The 24,934-nt window shown below is 41.1% G+C and overlaps 1 protein-coding gene across 1 annotated transcript in view; it reads left to right on the forward strand.

The window, feature by feature from the left end:
• The first annotated feature begins 1,670 nt into the window (after window positions 1-1,670).
• Window positions 1,671-24,934, forward strand: part of LOC118927260 (uncharacterized) — a 36,014-nt gene continuing 12,750 nt past the window's right edge. Inside the window, exons 1-3 of the mRNA XM_057487886.1 lie at window positions 1,671-1,724; window positions 2,087-2,302; window positions 2,398-2,904. Of these exons, the coding sequence (XP_057343869.1) occupies window positions 1,671-1,724; window positions 2,087-2,302; window positions 2,398-2,904 (777 nt within the window). The remainder of the gene's footprint in view (window positions 1,725-2,086; window positions 2,303-2,397; window positions 2,905-24,934) is intronic.

The following is a 24,934-nucleotide window of genomic DNA, read 5'->3' on the forward strand; positions in this document are numbered from 1 at the left end:
TCCTGTGTCTCAACAGCCCTAGATGAATATAGAAGGGCAGTGTCCTCCTAAACTTCCTATTGATTTACCCATTTATTCATTAAACACTTACTAAGCATGTTTTCTATGCAAGGCATTCTATTGGGCATGGGGAACATAAAGAAGGTGAAGAAAAGCCCCTGACCTCGAGTTGCTCAGTCTTAGCACAACAGTAATTAAGAAGAGCTTCTCACTTTCCTGCTGGAGCAGTGCCTCAACCCTGACAGGTCAAAGCATTTGAAAACCAATGGAGTGGATTCTTTCCTGAATATCCATAATTATTCTATTCAGGGAAGTTAATGACAGCTACTGCTTTTCTCATCTGCAGGCTTAGCAGTTTCTGTCCTTCTCCCTAGAAAAAGTACCAGGCACAAAGAAACTCTGCTAATTTAATTGTAGGTGAAGAACTAACCTATCAGCATGACCATACGGAGCCCTAGGGGGATATATCTTGAGGTATGGCATCCTACAGTGCGGTTCACTATTTGAGTCAGCTGTTTGCGTCGATAATTTCAGTTTCAGAGTAGGTTATGGGGTGCAAACCTTGAGTGAGAAGCTGCTTTATTTTAGACACGCTGTATTTTATTTTTGTTGTGAATGTAAGATAAAAATATTAACTAATTCAATAGCAAAGCAGGTTTCCCATATATAAAGGTCTGATTTTTATGTCAATTGTTAATATGTTTCTGTAAATCTGAGAACAATCATTTGAAAGTGGAACACTCTTAGGAAAGATTCTATTGGGTCTTCAGAGAACTATATTAATAAGCTGTAACCAGAACTTTGTATTAATCAGAGGAATACATTATCTATTATTGGGGGGAAAAAAATCAATGTCCAGATTCCAGGGATTATGGACCACAGGCCTGAGGAGAAACTGAAAGCCAGCTTTGCTATTATAACAGAGGTTTATTTATAGTTACAGTTGCCTAAGTGTTGTGTATTTTTTTTTTAAAGTATCCATAAAATTGCCAGTTTAATGTTAAACACAATTTCAAACCACTTTAGCGTAAGACTTATTTTAATGCATACCTGACAGCTTCGTTTTTGACTTACCTCATTAAGCTGAATTCCCTTTTATCTTTAAAATACAAATTTAAAAAAATAAAATTCACCTCTAAATCTAGATTTGGACCTTAGCATAAAGTTAAGAACCATCTATTCCATGTGTCCAAGCCTTTGCTCTGTAATTCTTAGCAGGTTAGTTGCACTCTGTCTAGACTCCTTGCAGAAAAATATCGACAATGTTTCTATCTGATTTGGACTCCACATGGGTGAATTACAGCAAAACAACAGATGCTCAGGACAACGTTATTTTCCTACTTCATGCAGTTGGGTCTAAGTATTTATCTTTGTCTTTCGTTCGTGCTTTTCCCATATTTACCTAAATGCACCCAGTCACGGTGAGATGCAGTCAGTGAAGTACTGAGGTTATACTTACAGCAAATCTGGCTATTCAAAAGAAAACCACTTCATTTAATGGTGCATAAAGAAGCTGGACGCACCAAACTCACCCTAATAATTGGGTACAGCTGGGTACGTCATGGTATATGGCAATCCTGTTTAATTTGCAAAGCTCTGGACGGGGAGGAGGAAGGGATGGAAGAGTTTGGAAGACTCGTCAGTGAGTCATCGAGGGTTTCCAGTTAATAATGCCCTCTGCTGGGGCAGAGCCTGGACCCGAGCGCTTTACGAACCATATTGAGGTTAGTTATAATGTCTTACGGTTTATTGTCTCTTCTACCAAATGAATATATAAAATGAGAGACGCTCTAAGTCGGGCGTCTTAATGTAGGACAAGATCTTGCTCGAGGGGGGGAGAAGAAAGGTGGGAAGAGAGTGAAGGTAGGGAGACTGAGACAGAACACCCAGAGGCTGATGAAAGGGAAGTAAGGAATTTCCAGGGGTTGAAAGCTTTATCCCCCCGTAGAACTGCTGTCGGTTTTCCCTCATCCTGTGCCTCACAGGACAGAGTGGACATCCCCCGAGGGCTGAAAGACTCTGGATCGGAAGCCCAGCACGGAGCCGCGCCAAGACTCACCCGTGCCGTATCCCCACCCGGTGACAGGCGGGGCCGCGAGGGCGACCAGGTCTCCGCCTCTTCGCGCTGCCTGCCGGGAGCCGGAGCCTCTTCCGGTTGCTTCCAGCCACGGAACTCCGACTCCCATCAGCCCCCGGAAACCGCAGCGGGGACGCGCGGGCCCTGTCGGAACTCGTAGTTCCTTCTTTGGCCGTGCTTCATAGCTGGTGGGGACGAACGGAGCTGAGAACTACCGAGGCTAAGGTACGGGTGGCAGAGAAGGGTCAATCTGCGCTGGGCGTGGGGTGGCCGGTGTGGCAGTCGGAGGTGCCTGGGTTGGGTGGGAGGACATCGGCTAGCCCACACGAGGAGGGTTGAGCCGCCGCCGCCGTTGTCACGAGTGCGGAGTGGGGACTGGAGCTGGTGCCGCAGCGACGGCAAACCCCAGCCCTTCTGCCTCCCACTTCCCGGGGTCAGCGCGGCCTGCTCCTCCCCGACCCGTCGCCCCGCCTCCTTTCCCGCCCTCTCTTCATCACACACGCGGCCCTCCCGGTCTCGGATCCGGGCAGTGCCGGCGGCGGCGGTGGCGGCGGCAGCAGCGACTGAGCGCCCGACTGCTGGGACCCGGCGGACATAGAAGCCCCCGGGTCGGACCCGTGCGGCGGCGCCCGCCGAGGCCCAGCGTGAGCACCTCAGCGCGGCCTTCAGCCGGCAGCTCAACGTCAGCGCCAAACCCTTCGTGCCCAACGTCCACGCCGCCGAGTTCGTGCCGTCTTTCCTGCGCGGCCCGGCCCAGCCGTCACCTCCCCCAGCCGGCGCCGGCGCCAACCACCACGGAGCCGGCAGTGGCGCGGGAGGCCCTTCGGGTAAAGGAGACGACGCGGGAGCAGCCGCCCGGGGGGCCGGAGCCCACCTTGGTGGGGTGGGGGGATGGGTCTGTGGCTCGCCCCGCAAGGCGGGGGACGCGCGGCTTCGGGGTCCGGCAGCAAGTGGGACGCTGACAGCGGCGCCGGGCGCGGGCAGCCCTGGGTGGGGTGGTCCGGGGCAGGGTCCCGGGCGCGGCGGAGGGCCTGGAGGAGCGGTAGCCGCGTGTAGGCGACACAGGAGGGATCTGGGGCCCGTCCCTTCCCCGGGGGTCGCAGCCACCCACTAGAACTGAGAACCGTATGGGACGGAGAGGGCCCGCGGCCATCAGTGCCACGAGGCCCAGACGTGGGACAGATGGAGCCAGGAGGTGAGTGGGCGTTGAGCGAGCCATCCCCGCGGAGCTGGCAGGACGAGCGCTCGAATTCCCTTCACCTTATGCCTAGGCGAGAGAGCGTCTCTTGCTCCAATTTCTATTATTGAAACTGTAATTAACGTTTTGGATATCTGGCACCGAAGTGTCCTGAAGGAATCCCAAGATGCATTGCAGTCCTGTGATCCGGCAGAAGCTGTTGGCCAACACTTCAGAGATCTTTTAGTCCTCAGCATTGTGTAAGCAAGTTCACAAAGTGTCAAAAAGTAAGAGTTCCTCCCGTAATGTGTATAGGAAACTACACTGATTTGTGTTCCCTTTTTCTTAAGTGGGACTTCTCGCCTTAATGACACGTTTAGAATTTTAATTACGTCAAAATCGGATACCTTATTCAGGCTGCTTGGTATTGTAAGTCACTCTTTATGTTCACGTGTCAGTAATTAGTCTGTTCAGATACTTGGTATTATAGCTTAATAGTTGTCACGTGCCATTTTGACCATAGCCAGTAGAATGTTTTGTGTGGTTTCAAGTCAGGTTTGGTCTTTAAAAAGCTTTCTGTATTTAGGGGCTGCTTAAGTGATAGGATGACATGCTTCCAGGTACTGATCTTGTGGGAATGTCAAATGAGTGAAGTCAACTATTCTCCCCTGTATAAAAAAGTGCTTATTTTAGGAACTGTCAATATTGGCTTAAAGAGAAAAAGGAATGTACCTTGGTGAGCCAGGGTATTGGTGAACCAGATCACAGATGTTCCTAGCAATTTGTGAGAATAGATTGTTGATTTCTTTTTGAACTTCCACGTTGTATTTCTTAGATAAATGGACATCATGAAAGTGCTCTGGGAGTTTAGCTTCTTCAGAAACTTGCTACAGTTTTCTGTATAGAGGCAGAGAATTTGGAGAAGAACTTCTGTGAAGTAAGTACATTATGTAAGCACAGTTTTAATTTGGTTGTTTGATTTTACTTGATGTTTTGCCTTTGAACAAGGAAGCTTAGCCTTTTTTTCTTTGCTTAGATCAAGCCATTTGGCCTACTTAAATAAAGTCATTTACTAGCCCCTAAAAGTACCCATTTCCCCATACCTTATCATGCAGATTCCTTTTATCCAGCCATTTTCTTTATTCTTTTTTGTCCGTCCCTCCTCACTCTGGAGCCACCAGCACCACTCTGGCTAGACTTGGAACTCCATTTCCAGCTTGTCCACCCATCAGCCTGTGAGTCAGGAAGGGACAGCCATCCTCAGAGCAGTGATCTGGAGTAGGCATAGTTGGGTGACTAGGCTTTACCTGTTAGGTAGGAGAGCTGTCTTTCCTCTTACTGGCATGTGCCAACTTGCTGGTTTATTCTTAATCCTTTTCTCTGTGACACTGTTAGAAGTGGAGATGTAAAAATATGTAAGCAAGCGGTTATAAGAAAAGTACTTTCTTTGTTACTTGGTGGTCAGTTTTTTTCAGTTTTATCAAACTATTTTGGTGTTACTGACTTTGCCAACTGCTTCTACAAAATGCCAGTTCATATTTTTAAAAGTGTCATCTTTAGGGTTGTCTATTTGGAAAAGAATGATTTCTAAATTGAGGTCCAGAGAGATGTGGGACTGTTGGATTGCATGTTTGAACCAGTACCACCATCATAGCAGAGAACTATGCTTGGAAGAAGCAGAGAAAAAAATTGTAACTAGCTCTTAGAAATTTACAAAGGGGGAGCCATAAAAGTTGCAAGTTTTTTTATAGTGAGGAAATGAACACAAGGGAGCATGTTTTCTTTGGTTGTTAAGCCCTTGTTGAAATTTGTGGTTGGGTCCCTGTTTTTAAGCTGGATAGGAGGAAGAGCTCTTGAAGGAGGAAGTCTAGAGATAGAACACTGAATGACTACTTAAGTGTTCCTGTCCAGGATGAATATCTGCCGTTTCTCCTGAAAACAGGCTAGTTGGGTTTTTCTGGTGGTTCCTTGAGCAGCCAGTCTCTGTAAAAGTTTTTGCACAGTGTCATCCACCTTAAGTAGAAGGCTGCTGGGTGGTTATGCCTGTTTCCAGCTTCCCAAGTAAAAACTTGGGATTCAGTGTTGATCTTCGCTCTCTGAAAAAGTAATACAGGTTTCCAACGGAATGATCAAGTAGAATACAAATTAAGTGTAACCAAGTGTAATTCATTTAAGTTCAATTCTCTGCAGATCCAAGTAAATTGACTATGTGATGCTCTTTAAAGTAGAGGTCCTGAAATGAATGAAAATGTGAAAGACAAGGGTTCTGTGTAAGAGAACAAACATTTTCTGTGCTAGAATGTACTTATTTTGAGTTTCAATTTGCACACAGTTCATTCTTTTTTATTGTTGAATGACAAATAAGTTTAGTGATTTAATTCAGGATTACTTGGTGTCTTAGTCCATTTGGGCTGCTGTGTAGTACAGTACGACAGACTGGGTAGCTTGTAAACAACAAAATTTATCCCTCACAGTTCAGAAGGCTGAAGACCACGATCAGGGTGCCAGCCTGGTCAGATGAGGGCCTTCTTCCCTCTCTCACAACCAGATTGCTGACTTCTTGTTCTCACGTGGCGGAAGGGGCAAGGGAGCTCCCTGGGGCCTCTTTTATAAAAGAGCTGTTCTGTAAAATGCATTCGTGAGGGCTCTGCCATTATGACTTACGGCCTCCAAAAAACCCCACCTAAGTCCAATACATGGGGCATTAGAATTTCAACATATGAGTTTTGGTGGGGGACACAAAAGTTTTAGAGCATAGAACTTGGACTTGTAGAACATCCAGGCTTCTCTAGTAATGGTGTGGTGTCCTTTCCACCATCCCATCCTTAACATCTCTCAGAACTCTGCCAGTAAAAAATGAGTATAGAATAAAACCAGCAGTCCTCAGAGGAGGAACTATCTCCAAAACGTAGCACATTGTATTACGGAACCTGAATTTTAAAGAGAAATGTTCTGTTTCATAGTACTTGGTTTTTGATGGGTGTCTTTTTTATGAGGAAGGGATTTTCTTCTTTTTTTAGTGACAGAGATATAATTCACATATCACAGAATTCACCATTAAGTGTATGGTTCGGTGGTTTTTAGTATATTCACGAAGTTAATGCAACCGTCACTACTACGTGGTGGATGCTTGTTAATCACTGAGTAGTCTCAAAAGTGACCTCTTCAGGCTCACCAGAGTGCAGAATCTTGCGTAATTTTTTGTTCAGAAGGGCTCTTAGACTTTATTATGATGTTAAGTGATACCTGTTGACTGAGAGATAAGTTTAGATAGAAGATAGATGAGGTTATTGACTGGATTTTCCTTTTCCCATGAGACTGAAATCCCTGCAGTAACAAAGTCTTCAGTGGGACAGTAACTAAAGTAGGCAGAGGAGGTGAGGGGAAAATACTGTTCCAGGAGCATTATTTCTTTTCCTACCTCGTTTTCTAGTTAGTTATTTCTTACCTTGACTTAAGCAATTATTAGATTTGGGCTCTTATTTCATAATTTTACATGCTTGAAATGGCTCCAGTGTGAGGATTTAGGGAGTAAGTGAAGGCATTACATGAACCAGTGCTTTCCTTGTTGAGCAGCTGTTTGAACTGGTAAGAAATTTTGATTGAGAATAGACCCTCTTTGGAGCAGCTTTTATTTTATTTTATTTTATTTTATTATTTTATTATTTTTTAGATAATTATTTTTTATTGAAGGGTAGTTGACACACAGTATTACATTACATTAGTTTCAGGTGTACAACACAGTGATTTAACATTTATATACATGATAATTCTAGGTACCAGCTATCACCATACCAAGTTGTTACAATATTTTGACTATATTCCTTATGCTATACATTACATCCCGGTTACTTACTTATTTTACAATTGGAAGTGTGTGTATATATATATTATATATATATATATTTTTTGTGAGGGCATCTCTCATATTTATTGATCAAATGGTTGTTGACAACAATAAAATTCTGTATAGGGGGGGTCAATGCTCAATGCACAATCATTAATCCACCCCAAACCTAATTTTCGTCAGTCTCCAATCTTTTGAAGCTTAACGAACAAGTTCTTACATGGAGTACAAATTCTTACATAGTGAATAAGTTACATGGTGAACATTACAGGGGCAGTCATCACAGAAGCTTTCGGTTTTGCTCATGCATTATGAACTATAAACAGTCAGTTCAAATATGAATATTCATTTGATTTTTATACTTGATTTATATGTGGATACCACATTTCTCTCTTTATTATTATTATTTTTAATAAAATGCTGAAGTGGTAGGTAGATACAAGATAAAGGTAGAAAACATAGTTTAGTGTTCTAAGAGAGCAAATGTAGATGATCAGGTGTGTGCCTGTAGCCTATGTGTTAATCCACGCTAGACACGGCCAATAAAACATCCATGTATGCGGAAGATTTCTCTCAGAACGGGGGGTGAGGTTCTAAGCCTCACCTCTGTTGATCCCCAATTTCTCACCTGATGGCCCCCCTGCGACTGTGCCTGTCTTAGGTTGTTCCTCCCTTGAGGAATCTTACCCGTCTCTGGCTAACCAGTCATCTTCCGGGGCCATACAGGGAAATGTGAAGTTGGTAAGTGTGAGAGAAGCCTTATTGTTTGAAAAGGTTAGCTTTTTACTTCTTTGCATATTTATGCACTGTGGCTTCTATGCCCAGTATTTGTCTTGAGGTGTCTTTACCACTTGGAAGAATTATGATACTCGGTAAATTCGATATATGGCACGAATTCTATTTAAGGGTTGTAATTAGGAAGGAAGAAGAAAAGCTATAGAAGTAGCAGGCGGAAGAAAACCTGGGGAGATTGATTATTTCTTTGACATATCTTCTTGTAGAGTAACTTCAGCATGTATAGTTTTTAAACTACTAATTAAATTGTGCACACACATTAACATAATAGGAGTACAGTTACATAACCAAAGCATACCTGTAATTACCAGCCATCTCCAGTGAAACCAAGAAAACCAGTTAGGCACCTTAGGCATTTGTGAAAACTTATCTATGATATGGTGGATAATGTCCAACTGAACTTGAACAGTCTGAGAGAATTCAGATAAATTAAAACAACCCATTCCTGGGGACTGTTCACACCCCATATGTTCTTTTTTTTTTTTTTTTTTAATTATTATTTTTTATTGAAGGGTAGTTGACACACAGTATTACATTACATGAGTTTCAAGTGTACAACACAGTGGTAGAACATTTATATACATAATTCTAGGTTCCAGCTATCACCCTACCAAGCTGTTAGAATATCTTGACTATATTCCTTATGCTATACATTACATCCTGGTTACTAATTTATTTTACCATTGGAAGTCTGTCCTTTTTTTTTTTTTTTTTTTTTTTTTTTTTGTGAGGGCATCTCTCATATTTATTGATCAAATGGTTGTTAACGACAATAAAATTCTGTATAGGGGAGTCAATGCTCAATGCACAATCATTATTCCACCCCAAGCCTAATTTTTGTCAGTCTCCAATCTTCTGAGGCATAACAAACAAGTTTTTACATGTAGAACAAATTCTTACATAATGAATAAGTTACATAGTGAACAGTACAAGGGCAGTCATCACAGAAACTTTCGGTTTTGCTCATGCATTATGAACTATAAACAGTCAGTTCAAATATGAATACTCATTTGGTTTTTATACTTGATTTATATGTGGATACCACATTTCTCTCTTTATTATTATTATTTTTAATAAAATGCTGAAGTGGTAGGTAGATACAAGATAAAGGTAGAAAACATAGTTTAGTGTTGTAAGAGAGCACATGTAGATGATCAGGTGTGTGCCTGTAGACTATGTGTTAATCCAAGCTAGACCAGGGCAATAAAACATCCACGTATGCAGAAGATTTCTCTCAGAACGGGGGGGTGAGGTTCTAAGCCTCACCTCTGTTGATCCCCAATTTCTCACCTGATGGCCCCCCTGCGACTGTGCCTGTCTTAGGTTGTTCCTCCCTTGAGGAATCTTACCCGTCTCTGGCTAACCAGTCATCTTCCGGGGCCATACAGGGAAATGTGAAGTTGGTAAGTGAGAGAGAAGCCTTATTGTTTGAAAAAGTTAGCTTTTTACTTCTTTGCATATTTATGCCCTGTGGCTTCTATGCCCAGCATTTGTCTTGAGGTATCTTTACCACTTGGAAGAATTATGATACTCGGTAAATTTGATATGAGGCACGAATTCTATTTAAGGGTTGTAATTAGGAAGGAAGAAGAAAAGCTATAGAAGTAGCAGGCGGAAGAAAACATGGGAAGATTGATTATTTCTTTGATATATCTTCTTGTAGAGTAACTTCAGCATGTATAGGTTTTAAGCTACTACTTAAATTGCACACACACATTAACATAATAGGAGTATAGTTACATAACCAAGGCATATCTGTAATTACCAGCCATCTGCAGTGAAACCAAGAAAACCAGTTAGGCACCTTAGGCATTTGTGAAAACTTATCTATGATATGGTGGATATTGTCCAAATGAACTTGAACAGTCTGAGAGAAATCAGACAAATTAAAACAACCCATTCCTGGGGACTGTTCACATGCCATATGTTCTTTTAACAATAAATAGTTTGTAGTTGTAAGACTTTGGAGCGCTACAATTTGCACTTCTCCAAATTCTTGGTTGAGTTCCAACAGTATAGATCCAGTCCAATTTTGTTGTTTTACTGTATGCACAGGCCAGCTTAGATATCTCCTTCCTCATTCCCATGGCAAGTCCAGGAACTGGTGGGATGAGTGCATCTACAGCTGTAGCAGTGCGTGGATCTTTGTTGGGGTTTTTTGATGATCATCTTCTGGCATGAGTCTTCCAGAGAGTGCAGATGTTGGAAGTTCTTTTTCATATCGTATCTTAGTTCATTTTCGGGGTAGCCGAATTAGGCTTTGATCCTCTGTGTAAACACAAACAGACCCTTTGCCTACACTTGTATATGCCCTTTATACCCTTGTGTAGAACTCGTTGGAGGTTACCACACAGGAACTGCCCTTTTTTTTTTTTTTTTTTTTTGCTATCACTAATCTACACTTACATGACGAATATTATGTTTACTAGGCTCTCCCCTATACCAGGTCTCCCCTATAAACCCCTTTACAGTCACTGTCCATCAGCATAGCAAAATGTTGTAGAATCACTACTTGCCTTCTCTGTGTTGTACAGCCCTCCCTTTTCTCCTACCCCCCCATGCATGTTAATCTTAATACCCCCCTACTTCTCCCCCCCTTATCCCTCCCTACCCACCCATCCTCCCCAGTCCCTTTCCCTTTGGTACCTGTTAGTCCATTCTTGAGTTCTGTGATTCTGCTGCTGTTTTGTTCCTTCAGTTTTTCCTTTGTTCTTATATTCCACAGATAAGTGAAATCATTTGGTATTTCTCTTTCTCCGCTTGGCTTGTTTCACTGAGCATAATACCCTCCAGCTCCATCCATGTTGCTGCAAATGATTGGATTTGCCCTTTTCTTATAGCTGAGTAGTATTCCATTGTGTATATGTACCACATCTTCTTTATCCATTCATCTATTGATGGACATTTAGGTTGCTTCCAATTCTTGGCTATTGTAAATAGTGCTGTAATAAACATAGGGGTGCATCTGTCTTTCTCATACTTGATTGCTGCATTCTTACGGTAAATTCCTAGGAGTGCAATTCCTGGGTCAAATGGTAAGTCTGTTTTGAGCATTTTGATGTACCTCCATACTGCTTTCCACAATGGTTGAACTAACTTACATTCCCACCAGCAGTGTAGGAGGGTTCCCCTTTCTCCACAGCCTCGCCAACATTTGTTGTTGTTTGTCTTTTGGATGGCAGCCATCCTTACTGGTGTGAGGTGATACCTCATTGTAGTTTTAATTTGCATTTCTCTGATAATTAGCGATGTGGAGCATCTTTTCATGTGTCTGTTGGCCATCTGTATTTCTTTTTTGGAGAACTGTCTGTTCAGTTCCTCTGCCCATTTTTTAATTGGGTTATTTGTTTTTTGTTTGTTGAGGCGTGAGAGCTCCTTATATATTCTGGACGTCAAGCCTTTATCGGATGTGTCATTTTCAAATATATTCTCCCATACTGTAGGGATCCTTCTTGTTCTATTGATGGTGTCTTTTGCTGTACAGAAGCTTTTCAGCTTAATATAGTCCCACTTGTTCATTTTTGCTGTTGTTTTCCTTGCCCGGGGAGATATGTTCAAGAAGAGGTCACTCATGTTTATGTCTAAGAGGTTTTCGCCTATGTTTTCTTCCAAGAGTTTAATGGTTTCATGGCTTACATTCAGGTCTTTGATCCATTTTGAGTTTACTTTTGTATATGGGGTTAGACAATGGTCCAGTTTCATTCTCCTACATGTAGCTGTCCAGTTTTGCCAGCACCACCTGTTGAAGAGACTGTCATTTCGCCATTGTATGTCCATGGCTCCTTTATCAAATATTAATTGACCATATATGTCTGGGTTAATGTCTGGATTCTCTAGTCTGTTCCATTGGTCTGTGGCTCTGCTCTTGTGCCAGTACCAAATTGTCTTGATTACTATGGCTTTATAGTAGAGCTTGAAGTTGGGGAGTGAGATCCCCCCTACTTTATTCTTCTTTCTCAGGATTGCTTTGGCTATTCGGGGTCTTTGGTGTTTCCATATGAATTTTTGAATTGTTTGTTCCAGTTCATTGAAGAATGTTGCTGGTAGTTTCATAGGGATTGCATCAAATCTGTATATTGCTTTGGGCAGGATGGCCATTTTAACGATATTAATTCTTCCTAGCCACGAGCATGGGATGAGTTTCCATCTGTTAGTGTCCCCTTTAATTTCTCTTAAGAGTGACTTGTAGTTTTCAGAGTATAAGTCTTTCACTTCTTTGGTTAGGTTTATTCCTAGGTATTTTATTTTTTTTGATGCAATTGTGAATGGAGTTGTTTTCCTGATTTCTCTTTCTGTTGGTTCATTGTTAGTATATAGGAAAGCCACAGATTTCTGTGTGTTGATTTTGTATCCTGCAACTTTGCTGTATTCCGATATCAGTTCTAGTAGTTTTGGGGTGGAGTCTTTAGGGTTTTTTATGTACAGTATCATGTCATCTGCAAATAGTGACAGTTTAACTTCTTCTTTACCAATCTGGATTCCTTGTATTTCTTTATTTTGTCTGATTGCCGTGGCTAGGACCTCCAGTACTATGTTAAATAACAGTGGAGAGAGTGGGCATCCCTGTCTAGTTCCCGATCTCAGAGGAAATGCTTTCAGCTTCTTGCTGTTCAATATAATGTTGGCTGTGGGTTTATCATAGATGGCCTTTATTATGTTGAGGTACTTGCCCTCTATTCCCATTTTGCTGAGAGTTTTTAACATGAATGGATGTTGAACTTTGTCAAATGCTTTTTCAGCATCTATGGAGATGATCATGTGGTTTTTGTCTTTCTTTTTGTTGATGTGGTGGATGATGTTGATGGACTTTCGAATGTTGTACCATCCTTGCATCCCTGGGATGAATCCCACTTGGTCATGGTGTATGATCCTTTTGATGTATTTTTGAATTCGGTTTGCTAATATTTTGTTGAGTATTTTTGCATCTACGTTCATCAGGGATATTGGTCTGTAGTTTTCTTTTTTGGTGGGGCCTTTGCCTGGTTTTGGTATTAGGGTGATGTTAGCTTCATAGAATGAGTTTGGGAGTATCCCCTCCTCCTCTATTTTTTGGAAAACTTTAAGGAGAATGGGTATTATGTCTTCCCTGTATGTCTGATAAAATTCCGAGGTAAATCCATCTGGCCCGGGGGTTTTGTTCTTTGGTAGTTTTTTGATTACCTCTTCAATTTCGTTGCTGGTAATTGGTCTGTTTAGATTTTCTGTTTCTTCCTGGGTCAATCTTGGAAGGTTATATTTTTCTAGGAAGTTGTCCATTTCTCCTAGGTTTCCCAGCTTGTTAGCATATAGGTTTTCATAGTATTCTCCAATAATTCTTTGCATTTCTGTGGGGTCCGTCGTGATTTTTCCTTTCTCGTTTCTGATACTGTTGATTTGTGTTGATTCTCTTTTCTTCTTAATAAGTCTGGCTAGAGGCTTATCTATTTTGTTTATTTTCTCGAAGAACCAGCTCTTGGTTTCATTGATTTTTGCTATTGTTTTATTCTTCTCAATTTTATTTATTTCTTCTCTGATCTTTATTATGTCCCTCCTTCTGCTGACCTTAGGCCTCATCTGTTCTTCTTTTTCCAATTTCGATAATTGTGACATTAGACCATTCATTTGGGATTGCTCTTCCTTTTTTAAATATGCTTGGATTGCTATATACTTTCCTCTTAAGACTGCTTTTGCTGTGTCCCACAGAAGTTGGGGCTTAGTGTTGTTGTTGTCATTTGTTTCCATATATTGCTGGATCTCCATTTTGATTTGGTCATTGATCCATTGATTATTTAGGAGCGTGTTGTTAAGCCTCCATGTGTTTGTGAGCCTCTTTGCTTTCTTTGTACAGTTTATTTCTAGTTTTATGCCTTTGTGGTCTGAAAAGTTGGTTGGTAGGATTTCAATCTTTTGGAATTTTCTGAGGCTCTTTTTGTGGCCTAGTATGTGGTCTATTCTGGAGAATGTTCCATGTGCACTTGAGAAGAATGTATATCCCGCTGCTTTTGGATGTAGAGTTCTATAGATGTCTATTAGGTCCATCTGCTCTACTGTGTTGTTCAGTGCTTCCGTGTCCTTACTTATTTTCTGCCCAGTGGATCTATCCTTTGGGGTGAGTGGTGTGTTGAAGTCTCCTAGAATGAATGCATTGCAGTCTATATCCCCCTTTAGTTCTGTTAGTATTTGTTTCACATATGCTGGTGCTCCTGTGTTGGGTGCATATATATTTAGAATGGTTATATCCTCTTGTTTGACTGAGCCCTTTATCATTATGTAGTGTCCTTCTTTATCTCTTGTTACTTTCTTTGTTTTGAAGTCTATTTTGTCTGATATTAGTACTGCAACCCCTGCTTTCTTCTCACTGTTGTTTGCTTGAAATATGTTTTTCCATCCCTTGACTTTTAGTCTGTACATGTCTTTGGGTTTGAGGTGAGTTTCTTGTAAGCAGCATATAGATGGGTCTTGCTTTTTTATCCATTCTGTTACTCTGTGTCTTTTGATTGGTGCATTCAACCCATTAACATTTAGGGTGACTATTGAAAGATATGTACTTATTGCCATTGCAGGCTTTAAATTCGTGGTTACCAAAGGTTCAAGGTTAGCCTCTTTAGTATCTTACTGCCTAACTTAGCTCACTTATTGAGCTGTTATATACACTATCTGGAGATTCTTTTCTTCTCTCCCTTCTTGTTCCTCCTCCTCGATTCTTCATATGTTGGGTGTTTTGTGCTGTGCTCTTTCTAGGAGTGCTCCCATCTAGAGCAGTCCCTGTAAGATGTTCTGTAGAGGTGGTTTGTGGAAAGCAAATTCCCTCAGCTTTTGTTTGTCTGGGAATTGTTTAATCCCACCGTCATATTTGAATGATAGTCGTGCTGGATACAGTATCCTGGGTTCAAGGCCGTTCTGTTTCATTGTATTAAATATATCATGCCATTCTCTTCTGGCCTGTAGGGTTTCTGTTGAGAAATTTGACGTTAGCCTGATGGGTTTCCCTTTATAGGTGACCTTTTTCTCTCTAGCTGCCTTTAACACTCTTTCCTTGTCCTTGATCTTTGCCATTTTAATTATTATGTGTCTTGGTGTTGCCCTTCTTGGATCCTTTCTGTTGGGAGTTCTGTGTATTTCCTGGGTCTGTTCGATTACTTCCTCCCCCAGTGTGGGGAAGTTTTCAGCAATTATTTCTTCTAAGATACTTTCCATCTCTTTGCCTCTCTCTTCTTCTTCTGGGACCCCTATAATACGGATATTGCTCCTTTTAGATTGGTCACACAGTTCTCTTAATATTGTTTCATTCCTGGAGATCCTTTTGTCTCTCTCTATGTCAGCTTCTATGCGTTCCTGTTCTCTTATTTCAATTCCATCAATGGCCTCTTGCATTCTATCCATTCTGCTTATAAACCCTTCCAGAGTTTGTTTCATTTCTGCGATCTCCTTTCTGGCATCTGTGATCTCTTTCCGGACTTCATCCCATTTTTCTTGCGTATTTCTCTGCATCTCTGTCAGCATGTTTATGATTCTTATTTTGAATTCTTTGTCAGGAAGACTGGTTAGGTCTGTCTCCTTCTCTGGTGTTGTCTCTGTGATCTTTGTCTGCCTGTAGCTTTGCCTTTTCATGGTGATAGGAATAGTCTGCAGAACTGGGACGAGTGACGGCTGGAAGGACTTCCTTTCTTGTTGGTTTGTGGCCCTCCTCTCCTGGGAGAACAGCGGCCTCTAGTGGCTTGTGCTGCGCAGCTGCGCGCAGACAGGGTTTCTGCTTCCTGCCCGGCTGCTATGGAGTTAATCTCCGCTGTTGCTGTGGGCGTGGCCTGGCTCGGGCAGCTACTCCAAAATGGTGGAGTCGCGTTGGAGCAGGAGCTGCTGGGAGGCTATTTATCTCCGTAAGGGGCCTCCCTGCTCCCTGCAGCCCAGGGGTTAGGGTGCCCAGAGACCCCGGATTCCCTACCTCTGGATTAAGTGACCCGCCCTGCCCCTTTAAGACTTCCAAAAAGCACCCGCCAAAACAAAACAACGACCACAAAAAAAAACAAGAAAAAAAAATTTTTTTAATTAAAAAAAAAATTTTTTAATTAAAAAAAAAAAAAAGGTGGTCGTTCGTTTTTCTTTATTCTCCGGTGCCAGCCTCAGGCCTCTGCTCACCGGTCTTTCTGCCCTGTTTCCCTAATATTGGGGTCCCTGTCCCTTTAAGACTTCCAAAAAGCGCTCGCCAAAACAAAGCAGCAAAAAAGCAAAAAAAAAAAATGGTCGCGCGCTTTTCTTATGTCCTCTGTCGCCCAGCCTCCAGTGCCTGCTCACTGTTGTTGCTGCCCTGTTTTCCCAGTATCGAGGGCCCTGCGCTCTGGCCCGGATGGCTGGGGCTGGGTGTTCGGCAGCCCTGGGCTCCGTCTCCCTCCCGCTCTGCCTGCTCTTCTCCCGCCGGGAGCTGGGGGGAGGGGCGCTCGGCTCCCGCGGGGCCGGGGCTTGTATCTTACCCCCTTCGCGAGGCGCTGGGTTCTCTCAGGTGTGGATGTGGTCTGGATATTGTCCTGTGTCCTCTGGTCTTTATTCTAGGAAGGGTTGTCTTTGTTATATTTTCATAGATATATGTTGTTTTGGGAGGAGATTTCCGCTGCTCTACTCACGCCGCCATCTTCCGCCCCCCCCATATGTTCTTTTAACAGTAAATAGTCTGTAGTTGTAAGATTTTTGGAGTTCTACAATTTGCACTTCTCCTAATTCTTGGTTGAGTTCCAACCATATAGATCCAGTCAAATTTGTTGTTTTACTGTATGCACAGGCCAGCTTAGATATCTCCTTCTTCATTCCCATGGCAAGTCCAGGAACTGGTGGGATGAGTGCATCTACAGCTGTAGCAGTGCGTGGATCTTTGTTGGGGTTTTTTGATGATCATCTTCTGGCATGAGTCTTACAGAGAGTGCTGATGTTGGAAGTTCTTTTTCATATCGTATCTTAGTTCATTTTCAGGGTAGCCCAATTAGGCTTTGATCCTCTGTATAAACACAAACAGACCCTTTGCCTACACTTTTATATGCCCTTTATACCCTTGTGTAGGACTCAGTGGAGGTCTCCACACAGGAACTGCCTTTTTTTTTTTTTTTTTGTATCATTAATCTACACTTACATGATGAATATTATGTTTACTAGGCTCTCCCCTATACCAGGTCCCCCCTATAAACCCCTTTACAGTCACTGTCCATCAGCATAGCAAATGTTGTAGAATCACTACTTGCCTTCTCTGTGTTGTACAGCCCTCCCCTTTCTCCCACCCCCCCATGCATGCTAATCTTAATACCCCCCTTCTTCTCCCCCCTACTTATCCCTCCCTACCCACCCATCCTCCCCAGTCCCTTTCCCTTTGGTACCTGTTAGTCCATTCTTGAGTTCTGTGATTCTGCTGCTGTTTTGTTCCTTCAGTTTTTCCTTTGTTCTTATATTCCACAGATGAGTGAAATCATTTGGTATTTCTCTTTCTCCGCTTGGCTTGTTTCACTGAGCATAATACCCTCCAGCTCCATCCATGTTGCTGCAAATGGTAGGATTTGCCCTTTTCTTATGGCTGAGTAGTATTCCATTGTGTATATGTACCACATCTTCTTTATCCATTCATCTATCGATGGACATTTAGGTTGCTTCCAATTCTTGGCTATTGTAAATAGTGCTGCGATAAACATAGGAGTGCATTGGTCTTTCTCATACTTGATTGCTGCATTCTTAGGGTAAATTCCTAGGAGTGCAATTCCTGGGTCAAATGGTAAGTCTGTTTTGAGCATTTTGATGTACCTCCATACTGCTTTCCACAATGGTTGAACTAATTTACATTCCCACCAGCAGTGTACGAGGTTTCCCCTTTCTCCACAGCCTCGCCAACATTTGTTGTTGTTTGTCTTTTGGATGGCAGCCATCCTTACTGGTGTGAGGTGATACCTCATTGTAGTTTTAATTTGCATTTCTCTGATAATTAGCGATGTGGAGCATCTTTTCATGTGTCTGTTGGCCATCTGTATTTCTGTTTTGGAGAACTGTCTGTTCAGTTCCTCTGCCCATTTTTTAATTGGGTTATTTGTTTTTTGTTTGTTGAGGCGTGTGAGCTCTTTATATATTCTGGACGTCAAGCCTTTATCGGATGTGTCATTTTCAAATATATTCTCCCATACTGTAGGGTTCCTTTTTGTTCTATTGATGGTGTCTTTTGCTGTACAGAAGCTTTTCAGCTTAATATAGTCCCACTTGTTCATTTTTGCTGTTGTTTTCCTTGCCTGGGGAGATATGTTCAAGAAGAGGTCACTCATGTTTATGTCTAAGAGGTTTTTGCCTATGTTTTCTTCCAAGAGTTTAATGGTTTCATGGCTTACATTCAGGTCTTTGATCCATTTTGAGTTTACTTTTGTATATGGGGTTAGACAATGGTCCAGTTTCATTCTCCTACATGTAGCTGTCCAGTTTTGCCAGCACCATCTGTTGAAGAGACTGTCATTTCGCCATTGTATGTCCATGGCTCCTTTATCAAATATTAATTGACCATATATGTTTGGGTTAATGTCTGGATTCTGTAGTCTGTTCCATTGGTCTGTGGCTCTGTTCTTGTGCCAGTACCAAATTGTCTTGATTACTATGGCTTTATAGTAGAGCTTGAAGTTGGGGAGTGAGATCCCCCCTACTTTATTCTTCTTTCTCAGGATTGCTTTGGCTATTCGGGGTCTTTGGTGTTTCCATATGAATTTTTGAATTATTTGTTCCAGTTCATTGAAGAATGTTGCTGGTAGTTTCATAGGGATTGCATCAAATCTGTATATTGCTTTGGGCAGGATGGCCATTTTGACGATATTAATTCTTCCTAGCCACGAGCATGGGATGAGTTTCCATCTGTTAGTGTTCCCTTTAATTTCTCTTAAGAGTGACTTGTAGTTTTCAGAGTATAAGTCTTTCACTTCTTTGGTTAGGTTTATTCCTAGGTATTTTATTTTTTTTTGATGCAATTGTGAATGGAGTTGTTTTCCTGATTTCTCTTTCTGTTGGTTCATTGTTAGTGTATAGGAAAGCCACAGATTTCTGTGTGTTGATTTTGTATCCTGCAACTTTGCTGTATTCCGATATCAGTTCTAGTAGTTTTGGGGTGGAGTCTTTAGGGTTTTTTATGTACAGTATCATGTCATCTTGGAGCAGCTTTTATTTACTGCAGGTTTGGTACATAGAATTCTTCTGTCCCTTGTTTTTCACCTTCTCTGGTATTGTATTGCAAGAAAAGATAGCGATTAAAATTTCTCAGGGCGGGAAGTACAGTAGATGACAGATTTTAAGCCTTATTTTGTTTTTGTTTGCTGGGGAGGAAATGTCTTAAAGTGTTAAAATATTAATGTTTTTCTAGTCGAAGAGAAAGGAATGAAAAGGATTCGATAGCCTTTTGTGGTGAGTTAGCAGTATTAGAATGGAATTTTTTGAGATGTAAGTCTGGTTTCTGCTCCGAATGATGTATAGCAATTAATGAACAAACATTTTTGTGTTTACAGAATGCAGGATACTGTGCCAGGCACTTGAAGTGACACCACAAGATGAATTAATCATGGTCCTAGAGTCTAGAAAGAGGTCATACCCCCAATTTACTCTAATGGAAGACATAACATGGTTGAGAGGGTTTCAAAGCTGAGCAGAGGAATTGTTCATAGGTGCCCTTGTGTAAATCATTTCAATCTTATCCTAATCATAAACCTAGAGATACATTTTCTGGTACCTGTTCTTTGTTAATACCATAAGTGTTTTTTAAGTTCAGATATAATTCACATAAAATTCACATTTCTTGTGTTTCAATATTTTATTTCAGCTTGCTAGGAAATTGCTAGAGTAGAGCATCAGTTACCTTTTTTCACTGTGTGGTGCTCATACCTAACAACAGTGAGTTACTGCCATTATGAAATTTTGATTGAGAATAGACCCTCTTTGGAGCAGCTTTTATTTACTGGTATGTCTATTGGGCATGTTAATTTAGAATTTCATCATTATATTCAGTTCTTAAATTATTGGGAAGCAAGAATATGGCCACTAGTTGAAAGTTCTTGATTATTCTGACATCCTTAGGCTCCTTTTTAAGCTGTCATTTGTTGATTCATACCAAAGCTTAAAAGTGGTGTCCTTGTTTTCAGTAGATTTTAACAAAGCAGGCTAGGCTGTAGGTGTATTTTTTTCCTAAGTGACTTTGTTTTAGGAAATCCAGTTGTTACAGTATTCCAAGTTGAACCAGTTCTCTATCATAATTCTACTTCCTAGGTAAGAGAAACAGTAAGGATTTCTTGAGCGTCTTTCACCAGCTTAACCTAAGAGTGGTTACACCCAATCCACACCACATTCCAACCAGGTAATTGTAAGCCACTCACCTTGAACCAAGAAGAAAATGCATGCCTTAGAATGTTGTTGGGGCAATTTCTGGGTTGACCGTTTCTGTAGAACCACAGTGGGTCACTGTACTACTCAGTGGTGTATCTAACTCCTTTGGATGGTTGGTTTTGGTTGCAGGTAAGTGTATTTCTGTTCCCTTTGTACCTTAATGGGGCTGTCTGCAAAGTATTTTAAGTTCACCTACATGTTTTTTTGCAGTAAATGGGATACAAATTATAAATAAACCTATGTTTTAGGGTTGTTTGAAAAACACAGTGGATCTTAGTTACTCTACAGAAAGCCCACTCCAGTGGATGTGTGTCATTGCTTTTAGTGAATGAATAGTTCATAGAATGTTAGGGCTGGAAGTGACCCTGGCAGTTGTACAGTCTTGTCAGATAAAGAAACTGAGGCCTACAGATACTCAGTGACTCCAATTCAGTGACAGTGGAGTCTGGAATCTCTGTTTGCCAACTGCTAGCTTAGTGCCCTTTCCATTATACAGTGCTGTTGACCGGGGAGAAGGGCATCCCTGGTGCCACATCTTGACCACCCACCAGCATGGATTTCCTAAGAGGCCCTAGAATTTGCCTTTCTTGTGTTTATTCTTCAAAAGTTTTGTTAATATGGGGCTTTGAAAGCTTGTAATAATAAACTTATTGAGCAGTTACTTGCTTCATATCCTTTTATCTTCACAACAGTCTCTCGAGGTTATGTTGACTGATTTTATAGATAAGAAAATTAAGGCTCAGAAAAGCTAAATAAATGAGGTGACATCTCTGAGTAAGTGGAGGAGCCAGGGTTAGACTCTACGTCTGATTTCAAAGCTTATTCTAGTAATAATAACTCAGCTATTCCTCTCCCTGTGATTTGCTATTAAAAGGTCTTTTTGGCTGAGACACTTTCTCAGAAACTGAGTCCATGAGATTGTGGCCTATGGCACCGCCCCCCTGTTCTGTCTCAGTAGTAACAGGGTGACATTGTGATCAGTAGGCAATGCTCTACTTTGAAATTATTTCTTCCTACATTTTAGGAAATAATGTGAGATAATTTGAAACAGCTCTGTTCACCACTGTAGCATTGTACCTTTTTATTTTGAGAGCATAGGTAGTTAAGGCAAAAACCATGGACATTTCATGTGTCATGTGGGTGTTCAGCTGTGATGTCTGCCTTTACTGGTTTTCAGTATTGTCTGTGGGAGAAAAATACCTCAGGCAGGCAGATATGGTTGGGAGTGTATGGTCATTTGGGTGCTAGAGAATTTTTAGTTCCTTATGCAAACTGTACTTCAGCATCTCTTCAGTATTATTTCTCTAACCTCGTCTTGGAAAACTGACACATACAAAGTTGTTTTTAGTCTATTGAACCCTGATAGAGATGCAGTAAATATATAGGTAGACTGCCACAGATGGTGAGAAAACTGAAGTGATAAGACAATAAGGAACTAGTGACCAATGAAAACCAAAAGAAACGGCTGCAGTCCAGGCGCAATGAATTACATACTTACTTGGTACGTACACTGTTTCAGCCTGTGGAGACTTTATAGGAGGAGGGAAAAGGCTCTGTATTTCAGAAAACCACAGTCATTCTGGAAGTTTCTAATGTCTTAGGGAACCGGAACTGAGATCTGTGTGTGGGTGTGCTTTACAGCTGCAAGAAGGGTCCTACCCTAGAGGAACTCAGAAGAGCCATCATAAGCTGGGTAATGGGGTGGGCAGGGGGTGGGATAAAAGTGGAAAGTTTTGTACTACAATTGAGGAGAATCCTTAAGAGGATCTAGAACTGTGCATTTATGGCTCTTTAAATTAATTAAAACTAAATGTTTCAATTTAAAAGTCAGTTCCTTGGTCACAGCCACCTTTCAAGTGCTTAATAGCCACATGTGGCTAAGTGACAGTCATATCACTGCACAGAAACAGAACATTTCCATCATTGCAGAAGCTTGTATTGGACAGAATTTTGTCACACAGTTTCTCACTTCAATGTAGTGTAAGACACTGTGACCTTTGCAACAGGCACTGAAGTTTTTATTCATTAATAATGAACACCATTTAGCTAACAGGACTAAGAAATTTAAGTAGGATGAATTTTACATATTGTTATTTTGTGTGTAAAGAGATGAAAGATTAGTTTTATATATCTAAAGCAGTACACACTTAAATTGCTGATTTATGAACTATGTGGATTAAGCACCTTAAGAATTGGCCAGACATTATATTTAAAATATAACTTGAATTGAAACCTGGCTTTCACAGCCCACCACGAGTGTGGCCTTCACTGTACCCGTGAACTGGCCAAGTAAGAGTCTCTGTGTTAAAGTCCTTTTATCCATAATCAAATCTTTAAAAAAAAAATTGTGTTTTTAAAACTTGAGGTGAAATCCATATGAGATGAAATTAACCATTTGAAAGTGAACAGTTCGGTGGCATTTGGTACGTTCACAGCGTTGTGCAGCTTACCACCTCAACTACCTCAAGGTTCCAAACGTTCTCATCACCTCCAAAGGAAATCATACTCTTTAAGCAGTCATTTAACACTCCCCTTTTCCCAGCTTTTGGCAACCACCAATCTACTTTCTGCGTGTATGAATTTACCTATTCTGAATATTTCATGTGAATGGAATTGTACATGTGATCTTTTGTGTCTGGCTTATTGCACCATTATCAAATTTTAAGTAACAGTTTTAAGATTCACATTATCATCTGTGTTAAACCATAGGCAGTTCTGTTGCCTGACTGTCTTTTGGTAAAATCTTTCACTTCTTGTTTTAAAATTTTTGGTAATATACCTTGTATCACAGCCAGTTCATTAATCTTCCTTTATCATAAACTATAGCATTAGTTTCTTTTAATTTGACGTATAGCAGTTTTATTAACTAGTACACTTCTGGTAAACTTTCCCACCTAATTAGAGTTGTTCTTTTTTGAATACTTGAGGGTGTGCTCTTGATGAGGATGTATCTTCTGAACATGGAGATACCATTAGAAAATATGAAACTGATTTCATTCTTTGGGAGGTTTACTAACTTCTCTTCGACTAGCAGATATGAAGTGTGCAGGACTTGGAAATCAAGCCCTAATGGGTATGTTTGCCAGCCATGAACAAGTGACTTTGGACCTGGTAGATTTTAAGCCTATGCTCATTAGTAGCCAGTAAATCTGTTTGTGATGTATATTATAAATAATAGGAGTAGAATGAGAAAGGGTTGGAGATGTGTGTGAGAGAAGAGACTGGGTACAAATACACTTACAAGTTTAAATGTAAAGAACATGTTGCTGTATCTGTGATTTTTCTGGTTCATTGTTCCAAAAACATCAGTTCGCAGATGTTGCCACCATTGCCATTTGAGTTGTAATGTGATCCGTGGTCTGAATGCAAGGATAAGCTTTTTTCTTCCATCCTGGAGAAACTATTGTCAGCTTCTTATTTTGAGGCCCTTTAATGTCATCATTACGTGAATATTAATAACTTAATTGCTGTTTGTACTTGACCCTGTCTCTGCCTCTGTAAGCTGTACAAACTGAAGACAAATGTGTTATAAATGTAGGGTGTTTTGAAAAGTAAAACCATGAACAGATTTTTATTATGCTGCATTATATAGACATGGAGGTAGTCTTATGACTGATGTTACTGTCCTGAGAGGTGCCTTACAGCCTTAAGCATGTATTGTGTATTTGTAAATCTAAGAGTTGGTTGTAGAACCAGGTGTTGAGGTGTGTGTACTGTTCAGTCTTATAAACCCTATTTGCAGTTTGGGATGTCTTGTAAGTGATGAGAGAGCCCCCCAATACTGATTGTCTCAGTCTTCCTTGCCTTACAATGCTTGACCGTTCCTAACTGTGTCATCACTTACTCGGTTTACTTTTTTTTTTTTGTCATTAATCTACAATTACATGAAGAACATTATGTTTACTAGGGTATCCCCTTCACCAAGTACCCCCCACAAACCTATTACAGTACTGTCCATCAGTGTAGTAAGATGCTGTAGAATCACTACTTGTCTTCTCTGTTGCACAGCCCTCCCCATGACCCCCCACATTATACATGCTAATCGTAATACCCCCTTTCTTTTTCCCTGCCCTTATCCCTCCCTTCCCTCCCATTCTCCCCAGTCCCTTTCCCTTTGGTAACTGTTAGTCCATTCTTAGGTTCTGTGATTCTGCTGCTGTTTTGTTCCTTCAGTCTTTCTTTGTTCCTATGCTCCGTATATGAGTGAAATCATTTGGTGTTTGTCTTTCTCTGCCTGGCTTATTTATACCCTCTAGCTCCATCCATGTTATTGCAAGTAGTAGGATTTGTTTTCTTCTTATGGCTGAATAATATTCCATTGTGTATATGTACCACCTCTTCTTTATCCATTCATCTACTGATGGACACTTAGGTTGCTTCTATTTCTTGGCTATTGTAAATAGTGGCTTTTGGATGTAGAATTCTCTAGATGTCTATTAGGTCCATCTGTTCTAGTGTGTTGTTCAGTGCCTCTGTGTCCTCACTTATTTTCTGTCTGGTGGATCTATCCTTCGGAGTGAGTGGCATGTTGAAGTCTCCTAAAATGAATGCATTGCATTCTCTTTCCCCCTTTAGTTCTGTTACTATTTGTTTCACATATGTTGGTGCTCCTGTGTTGGGTGCATATATATTTACAATGGTTATATCCTCTTGTTCGACTGAGCCCATTATCATTATATAATGT

The sequence above is a fragment of the Manis pentadactyla genome, chromosome 10 (assembly GCF_030020395.1).
Source record: "Manis pentadactyla isolate mManPen7 chromosome 10, mManPen7.hap1, whole genome shotgun sequence".
NCBI classification, from domain to species: Eukaryota; Metazoa; Chordata; class Mammalia; order Pholidota; family Manidae; genus Manis; species Manis pentadactyla.